Source organism: Siphateles boraxobius, unplaced genomic scaffold (assembly GCF_051911475.1).
Source record: "Siphateles boraxobius isolate OS27281-9 unplaced genomic scaffold, OSU_SipBor_1 29, whole genome shotgun sequence".
In the NCBI taxonomy this organism is placed as follows: domain Eukaryota; kingdom Metazoa; phylum Chordata; class Actinopteri; order Cypriniformes; family Leuciscidae; genus Siphateles; species Siphateles boraxobius.
This window is the reverse complement of record NW_027508908.1, coordinates 5,262,588-5,282,015: the sequence shown is the minus strand read 5'-3', so window position 1 is coordinate 5,282,015 and position 19,428 is coordinate 5,262,588. Positions and strand designations below refer to the sequence as shown.

Sequence of the window (19,428 nt, the reverse complement as noted above, 5' to 3'; positions counted from 1 at the left end):
CCATCTGAGGGCTCAAAGGTCACGCACATTCAACAGAGGTCTACTGCCTTACCCAACACAGACTGAGATTTCTCTGGATTCCCTGAATCTTGTGACAATATTATGTATGGAAGATGATGAAAGGCATAAATTCTTTGCAATCTTGCATTGAGAAATGGGATTTTTTAATTGTTTGACAATTCTCTCATGATATTTGGCACAAAGTGATGAGCCATGACCCATCTTTGCTTAAAAATACTGAGAAGCACTTTTACACCCAAATATGATACACTCAACTATTACCAATTCACCTGCTCATTGAGGACTGATTCAAAATAGTTGGATTATCTGATTTGGATAATCTTTTCACTTTTATTTGGTCTCTGTCCCGACTTTTTTGGGGTGTGTTGCAGCCATCAAAATCAAAATTTGTTCATATTTACAAAATACAATTATGGTAGTCAGTGAAAACATTGGAAAACGTTTCTTTGTACTTTTGTCAGTTAATAAAAGGTTAAATAGAATGAACAAATCACAGATTCTTGATTTTATTGCATTTTACAAAATGTTCCAACTTTTTCTGATTTGGGGTTGTAAGTATTGGGTTCAACTTACTCAAATATCTAATGATACAAATGTAAAAATCATTAAAGTAGTTCAAACATTGACATATCTTACTAATATCGGTCATACTGGCCTTCATTCATAAAAAAAAAACAACAACTGTAATATTGTTAAATATTATTACAATTTAAAACTTTTCTGTTTTAATATATATTTAAATGTAATTAATTTCTGAGACGGCAAAGCTGAATTTTCAGCAATCAATTCAATACTAATCCTTCAGGAATCATACTAATTCGCTGATTTGGTGCGTGCTCAAGAAACATTTCTTATTACCAGGGTTGAAAATAGTTATATTGCTTAATATTTTGGTGGAAAATGCTTTTTTTAAAATTGTAATAATATTTCACATATAATGCATTTTTTTGATCAAATAAAAGTAGCCTTGTTGAGCATAAGTGTGTAATGTTTCCTTCAAAAACATTTTGAAAAAATCGTAATTATTCCAAACTTTTGACCAATAGTGTATATTATTCATACTGCAATTTTATGTGAAGCCAGTATGGATGAATCTTTAAAAGGTTTTTAGATCATTTCTAAATTGGGAAAGAGGTTTAGTAAAGCACACTTGTGTAAATAGTAAATCATTTGTGTTTCTTTCTTTATTTCCTTTTTTCTTGCATTAAAGAGGATCTCCAACAGCTAAGGTCATGGTTTAAATTGGCTGTGTAAGGTTGTCAGGTAGCTGCTATCTTTATCTCCATTACATCCTCATTACCATGCAGACGTGCTCAGGGCAGGTTCAGATGTCTGACTGTAGGTAAGAGAATGTCATGTTATGTGTAACACCTCACATCACAGACACTCTCATACACTCAATGTTAAAATAAAACTGCTTGGTCTGCAGCACTCAAAAGGCCGTTTTCACAACAGAACATCCCGAGGCTCACTTTTCACAGTTTCGTTTGCTGAATATACAGAAAGTTTGTTCCAAAGTGACTTGCAAAGGAGAGAAAGTATTTGATTATATGCATCACGAAGAGGCAAAGTCTCCAGCCAAATATACTCTGCAAACAGACAGTACAATATCTGTTCTGTTTCATCTGTGCAACAGCTGCAAAAGATATAGGCATGTCCCAATTTGTGTACTTATGCACTATTCTATGACGTTTTGTAGTATAAATAGTGCGAGTAGTGTGTTTACACTGAACATTCCAAATAGAAAAAGTGCACTTTAAATACCAGGATGATGCACTTAATTAACCGAAAAAAGTTGGACACTATATATATAAAGATGTCGCAGATTTAAATACGAAGGGGGAAGGGCTATCAGACTCAGATGTTAAATGTCAATATAACCTTATAAAATGCATGGTTGAATACATAGTGCATAAGTAGTGCATCATTTGGGACACAACTAGTGAAGCAATTTTAGATGTGCCTTGAGCTGATGTGCAAGCTTTTTGAATGTTTTTCCTGTCCTAGCGTAATTGTAGTGTGTGTGGTCTGGGAAAGCTGCAGGCTCAACAAGTCACGTCAGGTCATTGATGAGATAATGATATTGTTTGCATAAGTGAATATATTTTTAGTATTGTAAAAGTAGTTCACAAATGCTTTACATTGTATTGCAGTGGAAATGTTTCTTAAATCATTTCAGAATTAAAATCCTTTTAATGAAATAACTGTATTTTGTTTGATTATGTCACGCATTGTCCTCGTTTCTGAGTCTAGTCTCTATAAGCTTTTAATTTGCTTTGTCTGTAATCACATTAACTGTGCTACTGTAAGTACATGTGTTCTGATACTCAATATAACTTCATTATTAAAGCTGTTTTTAGGTATCACACACCAGAAAGTAATCTACTTGAGAATCTGTTTCTTTTAAATCTTTATCATTAAACAGTTAAATTTCACTAACTCGCGTAAAAGATTATCTGAAAAACATGGCTGTATGGTAAATAGGCTACTGTAAAAAATTAATTTGTATGTCATGTGACCACAACACATCAGTCACCATGGCTGCAGGCTTGGCTAAAGATTCATATGCTAATAGTTATTCTGGTCCAAAAAAACCCCCCTGAATAACAGGGAGTTTCACCTGGCTGAGCACACACCCTCTGGCCTCTGGTGTATACAAAGCCCTCGCTCGAGTGTCGTCACACACATCAATCAGAACACACACGCTGTCACTTAGTATCAAGCATCAACACTAGAAGAATGCATCACTGTCTGTTTATTTATTTCACATTCAAACAACAGCTCAGAACATTACCAAAAATGTTTTAGCCTAACATTGAGCAAGTAGAGAGAACGTTTTGTGAACAACATATACTGAACTATATATACAGTGTGTGTGTGTGTGTGTGTGTGTGTGTGTGTGTATGTGTGTGTGTGTGTGTGTGTGTGTGTGAATATATATTCTTTGCTATGCTATGATGTTTTATATTTGTATTTTTTTCTGACTCTATAGTCCTTTGTGGTGTTAAAGTGTGTGTGTGTGTGTGGGGGGGGGGGGGGGAATTGCAGAATTCATGTGAATTGCTGCATTGAAAGTGTGTTTAATAAAAAAAATGCTGTGTTGAATACTTATTTCCCCCACTGTATGTATAATATATATATATAGATAGATAGATAGATAGATAGATAGATAGATAGATAGATAGATAGATAGATAGATAGATAGATAGATAGATAGATAGATAGATAGATAGATAGATATATTATAGAGCCCTTTTCAACTACACTGTAGTCCAAATAGTATGGGATTTTTTTTTAGGGATGCAACAATATTCTAGCTAGTACTGATAACCAATAATTGGCCGATTTTATAATTCTATAATATTTTATTTAAATAAATTCAAAATAAAACACTTAAATAAAAGTGTTTGAAGTGAATTTAGTTATCACACCATTTTAAATAATTATGTATAGTATGAAAAATGGCTATTCATTTTTAAGATATTCTAAATATTTGGCATTGTTATTGAATTGTAAAGATTATCTTTACATGTCCTTACTGTCCGTAAAGATTATCTTTAAATGAGTGTTAGATGGCAATCTGGAAGAGAATGGAAATTAAGAAGTGAATCTAAATGTAAAAACAGAAGAAATGAACATGCAAAAAAATATATACACTGTGTATATATATATATATAATTGATTTATTTATAATAAAAATAATAATATAATTTTATCAAATTTTTAGTGACATTATTTGTATTATTTAGCACAATTATTGACAGTTTGGGTTACGTAAGTGTCCTTTATTTTATTTTTGTTCCTGGGGTGTGGATGTCCGTGTTTGTAATTGTGTCCTGAAGCCAGCTAGCAACTAACTTGCCCTGTAATAAAGTAAAGTATCATGAATGAGTGAACATATTAAGCGCTGGCCGGCTGGCTAGGTGATCTGATCCGTATACACAAACACCAGTGTGTGGGGGGTGTCATTTAATTTCTGCGGTGAGAGCGAGGATTAAGTGACTCATCAAGGATGTTGTGCTCAGCAGAGGTGCAGCAGACGGTTACTTAGCAGCATCAGCACCTGACCTGCAAACATATGTTTCTGACACAACACACTAACTGAGCCATGGAACCACAGCAGGGATTGAGATAAGAGCACTTCTTCTGTTTGCCTTACAATAATCTGTCACTACAGCGCACTGAATCCTTGTCTGCATGTCACTGATAATCAATCCCAACATGCCCCATTAAAAATCCCAGTCCAAACAAACTCCAGTGCTAACGGTTTCCTCATGTTATTTGTGTGCATGGCTGTCTTACTGTGGATTCAAAAAATAACACTTTGGTAATTGATTTAGTAATTACAATACTTTTCGTGCTGTTATAAACAAATTAGCAGTGAATAACTGATTCAGCAATGATGAGTAAGAATTGGGGATGCACGGAATATCAGTACCATACTGGGGCGTGTTTCCCAAAATCAGCTATGATCGCAAGTTCCGTCATTGCCAATTGAGTTCAATGGAACTTGCGACCATAGTTGGCTAACGATGCTTTTGGGAAATACACCCCTGGGCTATTCTTATTTGTGCCATAATCTGATTTGCATAAGTTTACATAATAATGGTTTTCAGCTGGATATTGGCTAATGTTGGATGTTTAAATTGTCCATGCTCATTTCTCCTATTTTAAGATTTAGATTACCTTTGCCATCATCTAATGCTCACTTAAAGTGAATCTTTACAGACACTGCACAGTTAACCTATCCATTTTTCATATTGTACATTATAATGACATGCCTAAATTCACTATAAACACCTTTGTTATTTTTAGACAAAATAGTATAGAATTTTTAATATGGGTATTAAGTATTTTAATATTATTAATATAAAGGAATTTATCAGTACCACACTGTAAAACATTATTTAAAAGATTTATCACAACTTTTTTTTCTTTCGTCAAATCAACTAATGTGGTTCAGATAATTGAGTTTCTGTTGATTAAACCAATCTCCTTCATTGTTCCAACGAACTTAACATTTTAAGTCAGCCAGGTTACTTTAAGTTAAACCAACAAAATAATTTTTTACAGTTTTATATTGTTGCATCCTTACTAAGAATGAATTGCACAATTGCCATTTATTGCACAAAAGGAATTATGTAACCATATGCAAATCAAATAATGGTACAAAAAAGAATAGACCAGAGAATTTGTATGTGCAAAAAACACATGCAAGTACAGACAATTTGCATTTAACTTTCCATATTTGTAACGGTTTAAGGTGGAGTAGGAAATATCGGGAACAACTGTCATAATGTTCCATTTTTAACAGCCTTTATAAAAAAAAAAACGAATTATTCATATCTTTCCTGCCTCAGAGGCCAGGATGTGTTCCAGAGTTGCATGAGAAACACTCCAGTCTTAAACACACACACACACAAACATACAGTACAAGTGTCTCTATCCAGCTCAAACACTACAAACCAGACAATCGTGTTCTCAGTTCTGTATGGTTTCTGGTTTCATACAAAGATCAGATAAAGCGTTGTTATGTACTATATTTGAGGTGAAAGATGCGAGCGTACCCGGATAAGCAATTTATATACACTGTCAGCCTGCTGCAAGAAATTAAAAACATGCCCTAACTCAGAAATGGGAACTGGAAAGAGAAACCAGAAAGTTATGAGCAAATTTTTTTTCTTTATGAAGATACACTAAAAACATTGTTGAGGCAGAAGAGCAGCAGCCTAGTCAAAGACATTAGATACACGAAGACAGTGCACTCATATTACTATGAATTGGAGAAAGTGCAACACACAATATGACGGGATAAGTCGCACCTTCTAAATAAAACAATCGCCAATTGGTGAAGTCATTGTGAGAGACGCGTGCTTATGGCTTCACAAGCGCATTGGCTGGCCCAGTCTGAAAAATGCGTTGTTTTTTTTTTTTTTTCATGATTTGAGTAGTTGTCAGGTTTCATTGGTGATTTCAAATAGGGAATTATGGTAAGCTTGGTCAACAGCTTTGGAGAATTTGATGTTTCTCCATTTAAAGAGATGTTGTACTTGCATGACTGAAATATCTGCTAGAAAGGCGTTTCAAAGATGGCCGCCGAGTGAAATGACTTGCCTTAAAGGGACTTTGGTAGAGTGCTTGTGCTGTAATACGTTAAGCAAAAATGATGCTCAGATCTGGCTTGCGTCATTTCCCAATCCTGTTTCCACCTCTTCCCATCATTTCCTTTTGTCTTCTTAATACTCTCCACAAATAAAATTCAAGTTCAAGGCATCCATCAACCAAATGACTATGCTTTTTTTGTTGTTGTTTTTTTATGGTTTTTAAATACTTTTTTATACTTCTGATCAAATGTAATGTTGTCATTTTAGAGCTGACAGAGCACTCATATTGCTCATTGTGGTTTTGCAATGTGATTTATTTATTTTAATTCATACCTTTCCTCAGGACTTTACATTTCGAACAAGTGCACTAACACCAGGTGCTACTACACATAATGGACTGTCATATCTCTAATGATCTAATTAATGATCAAGTGAGTCTGATCCACCAAGGGTTCAGATTAACTCCTACTGGCCAGTAAAACAGAGAGATTTACATAAACCAGCTCACGTCTGTTTCAATTACAGCCACACATCCAACAAGGAAGATTATTCACCCATTCACCCTGCAGGCCAACGGAAATCATCCTGTACCAGATCTATCTATCTATCTATCTATCTATCTATCTATCTATCTGTCTGTCTGTCTGTCTGTCTATCTGTCAGTCAGTCTGTCGATAATGCAATGACATGAAAAACAGATACTAGTTGGAAATTGCAAAGCAAGAAATACATGTTAGAAGGGCTTGCCAAAGCATATAGACTACTCTAGCAGCACAACAGCCTGAACATGAATTTCAGGGAATGTCAGTAGGCTTTTTCTCTGAGTAACCGACAACCGTGCATTTTTATGTACAACCAATCAATTCATTTATTGATTTATTTGATTCTCTTTTGAGCCAGCTGCTTCACGGGCATGTAAATCACCTAGTAAAATGAAACGTTGTGGGAAACCCCGCAGTAAATCCTTCTTATTCCCAACAGCAGAGGGAATCCCCACAAAATCCCTTCCCTTTCTCACGCTTTCAAGCTGCTGTGGGGGAAACACGTCTGATGTCGAAAGCGCGTTCACTGACACGAGCGCAAAATCTCCAGAAACCAAAATACAGTCTACATTAAGTCTGTGACTTGTGCTCGAATGTGTTTTATTCTATTCCTTCCAAGTATTCTAATATGCATGTAGCATTTAAAGGGAGACGTTTTCCTTCCAAATTCTCTTGAATTAATCTATCACGTAGCCTACAATACAGCTGAAGCAGAGCGTAACAGAAGGAACATCATTCAGCGGTTGCATGTAGATCCTTAACGCAGTTCCTCACCGTATAATGCGTTTCGGGTTATCTGGCCTCCCATGACTCAACGCCGGGTCACTGTTTTTTGCGCTGGCCGCGTTTATTTTTCAAAGGTGGAGAGTGCGATAATTCCACACCGACATCATGCTGGAGGAAAATATCTCTCGGCCCCCCGAAACGAGATGTAAACAGTCAGACACTCCTCCAGTCTCGGTGCTCATTGACTGAGCGCGCGGACACCAGCGCCACACTGACTCATTTACATAGAAGGCGGAGTCTAAAGGCCCTTCACTGGGTGTCACTCCCATCCACTACAGACCCACGCATAAAGACATATCAAATACTCAAGAAACACACTGTAAAAATGTACATAACATAACACCCATTCTATAACCTAATATTTTCTTAAACACATGCAATGGAAGTATATTGTTGTGGACATTTTCTAACAATTAGCCTATTTAAAATTGCTAGATACCCATTATACATTATACAATTTACAGTGTTGCATGTAATGCATTACTAAGTAAGTAATTAGCCTACTGTAATTCAATCACTTTCCCCTTGAAAAAGTAAAGTAAGGGATTCATTTTTCTGTAATTTACTTCTGATGTAATTGCATTAAAAACGGTATAGTTCTATATTAAACAATATAGATTTAACATCACAATTTAACTTCTAATGTTAAAATGTATTTTTAATGTAACCTTCCCCTTTCTAAATACTTTGGTCAGTTCAAGAATAATTTATGCAATTTTATATTGTTTATTTGAAAGAATTAAAAGAACAGTTTCATGTCAATCCTTATATTGTTCAACTGGTCGAGACTGAAATGGGATTTAGAAAATAAGTAGGCTAATGCATTACTTTTTAGAGAGAGTAATTAATACAGTTATATAATTACACTGTTGAAGATGTCATTAGTAGCTAGTAATTAATTAATTTTTCGTGTTACTTACGCAACGCTGTTCATGGTTATAGGCCTATATCTATTATATTTACAGTATACTGTATATATCCATGTATACATTTCGGTATTATAATTAAAAGAATATTTATTTATTTATTTTTATGGATTTTATTTTAGTGTAGGGATTCAGGGACGACATTATTTTTTATGCATTTTTATGTCATATTTTCATTTCCAAGTTCAAAGGGAGAAGATGCTGTCAAATGTGCAATGGTGAGTTTATCTATAAAGTTAGTAATCTACCTTTACAGTTTCACTCACCGGCGTTGTGTAATATTTGTTTGCAAGAAAAAGGTTCTAGATATTTGAACAAAAATATTTGTCCACTATTGTAAACAAAACTGCACTGTTGGGTATACATATGCACACTTCGCTAATGTGGTTGACCTAAAACAATATCTCAAGAGGAAGTACTGCTTTCAATTTAAAGTAAAGAGGAAGTGACAAATAATGCATGGTTTTTAGCAAACAGCCACAACATAATGTCAAACGAAATATGCTTATGGGAAAATTATGCTTACAATCCCTTTTTTGTCATGTCTTTGAGATACAGTATAACGCCAAACAAAGTCCATATGGCCAACCCTCTCTACATCTCAGCAGAATGACTGAACAACAGAACTTCCTTTCCTCCCTGGCTTTCTGGGAAAGGTGTCCTCTCTCTTCTGTGACCCTTAAGAATTATGCCCTGATAATGTCATCTCGGGTCAATCTACTTACTTTCACTCCACTGATCTGGGAACAGGTTGCCCAGATTTGAACCTCGTCCACTTTAAGAAACGTTTCTTCAGCCAGTATTATTTCTGATACAGTTCAGAGGATGGTTAATTCATAACACTTTAGAAATGACATGGCAGAATTTTCATTTGGTTATATATATCAGTTAATAAACAAATTGCCTGAGAATTTCACTGTTTCAAGTTAATAAATAAATGTGATCAACAAAGTGGGCTGGGAGGATATAAACTCAATTAAACTCATTCTCACTATTGCCTCTCTGATTACGTGGAAAACATTATCCACTAAAATCACGTTAGCAATAATATTTACTTTTTTTTTGCCTTCCCCCTTTTTAACAATTGGAATTTTGAAGGGAACCATAACAAACCACAGGCCTTCGCTCCAGAACACCACCACTTTGATCAAAATGAAATCATCGCTTACTCCGCAACGATGGGCTGATTGGTACACTCTCGCTCACACATGGTGCACACATTTTTTGGAGCTCATTTCCGAAACGCACAAGCGCTTGTGCTACTTTTGTGTTCAGGAATTGGGGATTGTCATACGGCTTTCATTAGCAGCGCATGAATGATGAATCGATATCCTCTGCAATACATGACAAACAGAAATGAATGGTGCTCTAACAAAAACCTCCTTCTGAGAATTATGACAGTGCATGTTTGCCATTTAGTTGTTTTTGGGTTGAGGTAACTGTTGGAGTCATTTTATTTTCTGTATCCAAGACACTGACTGCTCTGGCCAATCGATCTGTGGTGTGTTTCCCGTACAACGACACAACTCGCTGCTTAACTAAAAAGTAAAATGCATCTTTGAAGAAATCAACTAGCTAGTCACGACTGTTTCCCGTAGCCATAATTACTGTCGCAAAATTGGCATTCAACCACATTGGTTAATGATGTCACGAATTAGTGGAGTAATAACTTCTTTCAATGAATCTGTTTGAGATCGAATTAATACTAGATGGTTTGCTATAAATTACGGACATGGCATCTGAGGACTATTTCAAATTTTTCTCATTTATTTTGCTTTATTTACGGATTCAATCATAGGCTCGTTCTTGCGTACTAGAGCTCGTACGCACATGTGCACTATTTAAAAAAGGTGCATTAAATTTCTCGACAAACTAAAAGATGTAAATGACATTTGTACATATTCTGAATAAAAAATACAGATTGTACTGAAAGTCAGCTTGCTTATTTTGTTCAAGATAATGATTTATTAAGCCCACATGTCATGTAAACAAGAAACTATGCATCTAACCACAGCTCGAGAGCTGTCGTTCCAACCACACAACTTTGTGATGCTGCTGCAAATGTTCTTTGGAACTATAGTTTCGGGAAACACCGACTCGTGATGCTGATATGCTGACAACGACGGAACTTGCGACCATACTGTAGTTGGCTTACGATGCTTTCGGGAAACGCACCCCTGTTTCTTTGGGGGGTACTTGTCCTAAAACGGCTCATCTAAGTGCAGCGACCCATGTGAATTTTCACAGCTCCCCTACTTCCCCAGCACCACCTGTCTAGATCTGCTAGGGGTCTTCTCCCCACTTTCCATGCAGCAGCTCATGTCCTATTTACTGTATTTATGTTTCGGCAACAGACTGATCTAGTCTGCCAAGACAAAGTAGATTCCATTCTTAAATAAAATGCTGTTGAATACTATTCCAAGCGTTGTGTGTGTGTGTGTGTGTGTGTGTGTGTGTGTGTGTGTGGTGTACAAAGCAAAGAGTAAATGGCTTTCGACCATTCTCGCCATATACTCAGGGTAAACAAATGTATGGTAAGTGCTTTATAAAAATGGCTAAACTCTGAAACCTGAAATGATTTGAAGCACATTGCAATTGGAGATTGGCTGACAAAGTGTCCATGAAATGCTATCCTCATTAGAACCAAGAGACAGTCGATGCTGGAACAGCACTTATGGATGACTTGACAGGCACTGCGGCTGAACCCCAGCCTGCATTTGAGAGCTGGGGAGAAAGCCGAGGCTAATGATGCTGACCTTTAGGATTCAGATCCCAAAGTGGGAATGTTCCTTTGCGGATACAACGTCAATCCTGCAGTCACAGGGGAGTTTGCTGAGGCTGTATCTGTGTGTATTTTGTTTGTGCATGCTGCACTAGGATCTCACGAGGTTGCCCCCTCGCCCCTTTAATTCTAAATACATATTCTCTTACATAATAGACTCAGATAGATAAAATGCTTTGGGGAGGCTCTGCTAATAGAACAATCCAGTATATTTCTCATCCTATGCCAAAAAACTTCAATTTACATTTTATAATTAGACCTCATAATTTCATGAATCCTGCAAACAGTCTCAACAATGAATAATCTCACAAGTTTTATAATGCATTGCCAGTCAGTTAATTCATTGTTAAACTTAAGAGAAATTATACAAAAAAAAACTATATTCACCAGGTTTATTGTACGGTTTTCTGGATTTTTTTTTTTTTGGAAGCCAAGTAACATAAAATATATAGGCAACTAATATATTTTTTACTCGTCTATAATGTGTGAGGGGAGGGGGGGATAAGTACATTATTAAAAAGACAAAATGTTATTGTCACAGGAGGTTGTAGCAAGGAGAGTAGAGAGGCAGGATCTAATGCAACAACAACAAAAAAAATTCCAAATTAACAAATGTAGAAGAACTGCAGCAACGCAGCTGCACATGATAAGCTCAGCAGAACAGGATAAACACAACCAACTGTACATTGACATGAGGTTGAATAGGGATGAACAGAAAGTGAGGGCTATATATACTGTATATCAGCGTCATGGATCACGTGACACTGAAAACTGGAGTAATGATGCTGAAAATTCAGCTTTGCATCACGGGAGTATATTACGTTTCATAATTAATTAAAATAGAAACCATTATTTTCAATTGTAATAATAATTCAAAATATTTTACAATATTATTATATCACAATGTTACCTTGGTGAGCTTAAGAGACTTCTTTCAAAAACATTGTGCAGTATGTGTATGTGTGTATGTATGTAAATTACATGACATATGGATAAACACTATATTCTGACACTGAGTGTTCTTTAGTTGCTGATGTTTAATAACATAAAATTCCAGTTTGGGTGACGTGCTGGACTTTGAAACTGCATATGCTTCCATTATGTGGATTCATAATGCTTATTTTGATATTGTATAAAGTGAATCATACACTCTTGAATGATACTTGTAGTCACATTGAGTCCAGCGGAGTATCTCCTTGTTGTTTGGTTGTGGAAACTGCAGGCCAGAGCCAAATTTAGCTTGTAATTATTGATCAAGGACAGACATTGCTGCTAGTGTCACGGTGCCGTGTAAGCTGGTGTGTATCCAGTAAACACTCCCTGTCCCCCAGAGGTGTGTGTCTCCGTGTGTAATGTGTATGAGTATGAGAGTGTGTGAACAAGAGATCATGGTTTCACAGTGTTTAAATCACACGTGTCTCTTATAAAGAAATAATGTAAGCATACACATTTTCAGCTACATAAAATGTGAACGTCTGTATGCTGTATGCAATTATGTGCATTTTGATGCATGTATGCTGAACATTTACAATTGATGTAAATCGATTTTAGTCATTATGATGGCAGCCTCCGGAAAAAGACTTGGTAAGTTGATTCAGCAAGTGACTAGTATACACTGGATAAAAAAAAAATAATTACAGACTAAGATGATTTGCTGGTCTTAGCTGGATTCCCAAATGAAATGAAATACAACCTGACCAGACCAGTTCCACCATCAAACCAGTTAATGGACCTGATAAACTCACGGCGAAGTTCTTTTTCGTTGTTCGCTTAGCGGTAAAATTAATTTTGAAACCCCCTTTCCAGCGGTATACTGTTATTGAACATCCCAATGCTGCCCTGCTGAGGGCGGCGTTTAGATAAATATGCAAAATATGTGCTGCGTGCTTTCATCTCAATAACAAAATAAACATAAAACAAAAATGTAAGCAGTGAGAAAACAGCAGTTAAGAAAGCATCTGATCGCAGCGATGTGGATATATTTGCTCCAGCTCTCCATTTCGGACAATTGAACAAAACAAATGAGCCAGAGAAGATTTTGTTGTCAAAGAAGGCGGAGCCTAAGAGCCACTCCTACTTATTACATTATTGCTATGGACCAATGGTAATTCGAAGGTGTTTACCAACCACAGCAAGCTGTTTCAAACTCCCAAAACGAACACCAAACAAACCTTGATTCGGCTTGATATTGTTTGAAATGACATCACAACAGTTTGTTTCGATTTCACTTAAAGTAAATTAAGTAAATCTGTGCGTGCAAACTGTCTGTTTGTTTGCTTGTATTGTTTATGTTTTCAGTAGGGCAGCCATCATGGTAAAACTGCTCGGCAGTAACCAGATAGCTTGTGGCAGTAACCAGCAATGCCCATCTAGAACCAGGTAAAGCCATCTTGGATTTTACATGTTGTCATCTTATATGCACATTGTTAATACATCAAATAATACCTTGAAGGTAAAAAAAAGGTAATTGTATGGTGTACAAAAAATATAATAATCGGTTTAAGTGAAGTACATCCTATAAGACAAAAGTAGCAAATATGATTCTGTCTTTTTTACTGAGTCACTGCAGTAACTAAATATGGAGGCAGCTGCAGAGAGAGTCGAGGAGGGTCTATAGACACACACATACACACACACACACACACACACACACACACACACACACACACACACACACACACACACACACACACACACACACACACACACACACACATAAAGTCTCTCAACAAAAAGGCCATTCAAATACAGATCTCTTGTACAGCAGCATACCATGTGCAAAATATTACAAAAGAACATTAGATGCTCTCATTATTACAGACATGTGCAGGGAGAGAGAAGTAAACAGCTCGATATTGGCGCTATTGAAGCCTGTTGCATCATGGTATTTGATGGCAATACAAATATGAATGATTACAGTATTAATATATCATGGTTTTCACATACCATGGAGGTAGTATCATGATATATAATTGAGCATTTTTAGCTAAAAGCAATTTTTTTTATAAAAATTCTAACTTGTTCTATTCTAACCCATTTTGAATACCCCTGCTTTGGACTCTCTTTAGTGTGTTTATTAATTTCATCCATAACAATGTCTTATATCAGAGTACATCCTGGGTGGTTTGGGCTCATTGTATTTAATAAAAGAGGAGAGAGTTGTGAGCTCATACTTAGTGAACCAATGAGAGGAGATGAAAGTCAAGTGGTAAAAGGATCTGTCATTGAGGTTTAATAATACACACACGCGCGCGCACACACACACACACGCACGCACGCACGCACGCACACGCGCGCGCGCACACACACACACACAAACGAAAGTGAGAGAGAGAGAGAGCGTGATTATATCTAAAAAATAGCCATATAGTTTGACTTAAAAGTAAGATATTAGAGAAGGAGGATTCAATATTATTAAATGTGAAGCATTGATCATGATAAATACTTGCTGAAATGATGGACGGATGGATGGATTTTTTTGTGGCCTAGTAGCCATTATCTCAGGCCCTACATCCTGTGGTCCATATGGTATTATTTGAAGATGTCATGTGTATCGTCAAAATGACTGATCTGATCATTACAAGCTGTTTATTATTCATTCTATTAGTGTTAATCCACTCCAGCTGTTCCATATTTTCATACATTGTGTTGAGTTGAGTTACATTTGATTATTGATCAGTCATGGGCCGTACGTTGATAAATCTACCTATCCACACGGATGTTGTATCAGCTTACTGGGTTGCACGTTTCAGATTTTTAGTTCATGGTTTTTGGCTTGAACGCAGTGCTCAGGTCCAACCTGAGATCAGTAGTGAAATAGCTCTTTAAGGTATAAAAATCACAGGTTGCCACTTTTTACAGTGTACTTTGATCAATTTCATGCATTCTAGATGAATAAATGTATTGATTTCTTTCAACTTTTCAAATTTGGACCTCACTGTAAATGCATTAGTCTAAAATAGATTGTTAAACATTGAAAAACCATCAACAAAGCATTCATAGCCATTGACATTTAACACAAATAGGCTTTAGTGCATATATTTGTGTGCTATAGTGACTGAGGAATAGCAAAGTCTGCTTCTCTTTAAAACTCTCTGGCGTCAAGATTTGAGCGTTTGACTTATATCTGACTGTGAGTCTGTGCTAAAGCATGTCCAATGAGGTGAAGCCACAAGTATTAGCTCTAATACACTGTGCGGTTTCAGGATTACATTTGGGCCAATCCGTCACTAAACTCTGGCTGTAAACCACGATGGAAGAAGCGCAACAGTCAAACTTACACACCACAACCGATTTGATCACAAACCCCAGATTCCCTCAAGACCATGTGCATACAAGAATAACTGATACATATTTAAAAATATGGTCAAGGCTATATTAAACATGTGCCAAATGCTGCTCTCATAACTCAGATTCGATTGAATCTGACGTTCAACTCTAAAGTGAGTGTTCTTACTCTCAGAGTTGTTGAAAGGACACAGAATCAAAACATTTAAATTTTGAAACTTTTTAAATCAAGCTTTTATGTTCAAGGTTTATGGTCAAGGTTTTATGAGGCCAGAGATGTACTGAAACGGACACAGAACATTTTTCAGTGGACCATAAAAGCTACAAAACTGATTTGGTTTATTTTTTCTGTTTTGGTTAGTTCGCTGTGAAATGTTTGTATGTGTAGGTGTTTGATGGTTAGAGTGTTTGGTTATAGTTTCGAGAGCCAAATGTGTCCTCAAAGAGATAGAGATTGATAGAGATAGAAGTTGGTTGTCTTAAAGCAAAAAGGTATGGGATTTGGCTTACAAGTGACAAGCCCTTCCATGTACATTTTTTTTTTTTTCGGTAGCCCCACCCACACTAAAATCTCATTGCGAAACTGGGTGTGAAACTGATGGCAGATTTATATATATATATATATATTTTTTTTTTTTGGTGAAGTGTTCCTTTAAGAACAATTAAAGTGTATAGAAGATCTTTACAAGAATTGGTGTACAAGTTTGTGTGACCGTATATATATATATATATATATATATAATGTTTATGAGTGTTTGTGTTGGCACCTGCCCATGCCTTTCTACATGCCATGAGTCTGGTATCATATTCTTTTCCACTCTGAGAAAATTCTTTACTTTTCGCTATGTCTTCAGTTCACACCTAAGGGGTTAGTTCTCATAACAATAAACACAAGGACCTGTCGCAACCACAGACATGACGTATATCAGTAGACTTAATTATCTAGGGATAAATCTCTCTTACTGGGCTCTAATGGCTTTTGCCTGGGAGACACTTGGAGCGCTGTAGGAACTGAAGTAGACGTGGCAGGGGAGGTGATAAGCTGACAGCAGGACTCGCCTGTAGGGCTCCAGGATCAGATTGCAAGGAGTGCTGCTGTTAATTGGAGGCGATGAAGGACAAGACGGATCCTGAAGGGTGAAATGTTGACCTCTAGCTAAGCTCTAAAAAAGGACGTATCAAGGAAAGACAGATTTTATTTGCTCTTTTGAATTTGAAAAATGTAGTCCGTGTAGACATACTCTAACATTCACGACACTCAGTCCTTCAAGAAAATTTATTGAAATAAAATCTTCATAGTTGTGATGTCGCACAAGATATTTAATAGTAGTTAAATATATAGGTGTACTGTATAATAAACGACCTTACTGTATATTATATGGGTTCGGTAGGCTATTATAAGGTAATTATGGTAATAGTAGTTCATATATAGATGTTGTTGTATTGTAATAAAGGCCGCTATGAATATTGCTAGAAAGTCTGTGCACACATGAGGGCAAAAAATTAAATGACAATTTGTGAAGCAGAGTGGTATGGACCCTGAAAGTCAAAGCCGCTTTCTGTTTCTCTCGTGTGTAACTCTGACAGATGGCAAGCGGGATAAAAACTCTGCAAATAAAAGTGTAATCCCGTCCTCACATGGGTTGACACTCACTCGCCAGATTATCCTATCAGAGAGAGAGAGAGAGAGAGAGAGAGAGAGAGAGAGAGAGAGAGAGAGAGAGAGAGAGAGAGAGAGGAGAGAGAGAGAGAGAGAGAGAGAGAGAGAGAGAGAGAGAGAGAGAGAGAGAGGGAGGGAGGATGAGGGAGAGAGGAAGAGAGAGAGGGAGAGAGGGAGGGAGGGAGAGGATGTGGATAGCGAAAGGAGAGTGTAAATGGTAAAGGTGAAGAAGGAATGGATAAGTCAAGTCAAATCAAGTCACCTTCATTTATATAGCGCTTTTAACAATATAGGTTGTAAACCTCGGGATAAACAGAGAGACTAATATTAGCGTAGACGCCATCCTTCTTATGATGTACCAAGGTCATCAGGATTTATGGGAAGTGTTCCCGTTTGCGGCTGATCTAAACTATGCAGCCTAACATTGAATTATAGAAGTCTATAGAGTGTTATGTGAATGCTAGGTCAAAGAGATGTGTTTTTAGTCTAGATTTGAACTGACAGACTGTGTCTGCTTCCCGGACAATGTTAGGAAGACTGATCCAAAGTTTTGTTGCTAAATAGGAAAAAGATCTACCGCCAGCAGTCGATTTTGATATTCTAGGTATTATCAACTGGCTGGAATTTTGAGATCGCAATAGACATTAAGGACTAATGCGTTAAGAGCTCGCTCAAGTACTGGGGAGCTAAACCACTTAGTGCTTTGTAAGTAATAAGAAATATTTTAAAATTTATACGATGTTTAATAGGGAGCCAATGCAGTGTTGACAGAACCAGGCTGATATGGTCATACTTCCTGGTTCTGGTAAGAAGCTGGTATCTGCTGTGTTTTGGACCAGCTGTAGTTTGTTTATTAAGCGTGTAGGGGCAACCACCCATAATAGCATTACAATAATCTAACCTTGATGTCATGAACGCATGAACTAACTGTTCCCCATTTGTCATTGAGAGCATATGACGTAATTTAGATATATCTTTAAGATGGAAAAATGCGGTTTTACAGATACTAGACATGTGTTTTTCAAATGAAAGATTGGTATCAAAGAGCACACCCAGGTTCCTAACCGACGACGAAAACTTGACAGAGCAGCCATCAAGTGTTAGACAGTATTCTAGGTTAGTATGTGAGGAAGTTTTTTGTCCAATTAGGTAGTAGGAAATTACTAGTCATCCAGTTTTTTTATATCAACTATGCATTCTGTTAATTTTGTGAATCGGTAGGTTTCATCAGGGCGTGAAGAAATATAGAGCTGAGTATCATCAGCATAACAGTGAAAACTAATGCCATGCTTCCTAATGATATGTGGTATGCCATACTGAACTTTTGATCGATAAGACATCTCTTCATTTACTGCTACAAACTGATAACGGTCAGATAAGTATGATTTAAACCATGCTAATGCAATTCCACTAATGCCAACATAATTTTCAAGTCTATTTAAAATAATGTTGTGGTCAATGGTGTCAAATGCAGCACTAAGATTGAGTAACACTAATAGAGAGATACAACCACGATCGGATGATAAGAGCAAATCATTTCTGACTCTGATGAGAGCTGTCTCAGCTGTAAGGGTGTTGTGTTTTCCTCTTGGCTTCTAAGAGGAACTGAGACAAGGGGATTTAGAGTGGATAAAAATCACAGAGGTTTAAAATAATTAATTGACAAATGGCTATTAAATACCCCTTCACTGTAAAAAAAAATATATGATCAATAAGTCATGACAACATGTTTTTACTAATGCCATCAAATCGATTAATTGCGAAGTTTGTAAAAGTTTGTAAACACACACACACACACACACACACACACACACACACACACACACACACACACACACACACACACACACACACACACACACACACACACACACACACACACACACACACACACACACACACACACACACACACACACACATATATACACTATATGTATATATATATATATATGTATATATATATATACTGTATATATATATATATATATATATATATATATATTTACAAACTTTAATGTTACATGCGTTTAATTGCGATTTGACAGCACAGTTTTTACATTACTTTTTCTCATAAAAAAGTAAAACATTTCGTAACTAATTTTGATAAGTTATACAAGATCCAACTATTTTGTTTAAAGTTGAAATAACTTATACAGCCAAGTAGATTGCTCTTAAAATTTTAAGGCAGCAACTTTTTTTTTAAACTGTCATATGGAAACAGTATTTTTAAGAGATCACAGACTAATTAAAATTATCATAATAATAATCATAATATATTTTTTTATTATTATTATCTGTTAAAAATACTGTTTCCATGG

The 19,428-nt window shown here is 36.3% G+C and overlaps 1 protein-coding gene across 2 annotated transcripts in view; it reads right to left on the bottom strand.

The window, feature by feature from the left end:
- Nucleotides 1-19,428, bottom strand: part of neurl1aa (neuralized E3 ubiquitin protein ligase 1Aa) — a 77,486-nt gene that overhangs the window by 34,096 nt on the left and 23,962 nt on the right. Inside the window, exon 1 of one of the 2 annotated variants that reach the window (XM_077246260.1) lies at nt 7,442-7,693. The exons of the other annotated variant lie outside the window; for it this stretch is intronic. Coding sequence (XP_077102375.1) covers nt 7,442-7,475 — 34 coding nt within the window. The 5' untranslated portion in view covers nt 7,476-7,693. Of the gene's footprint in view, nt 1-7,441; nt 7,694-19,428 lie in introns of those variants that run through there. 2 annotated transcript variants of the gene reach the window in all.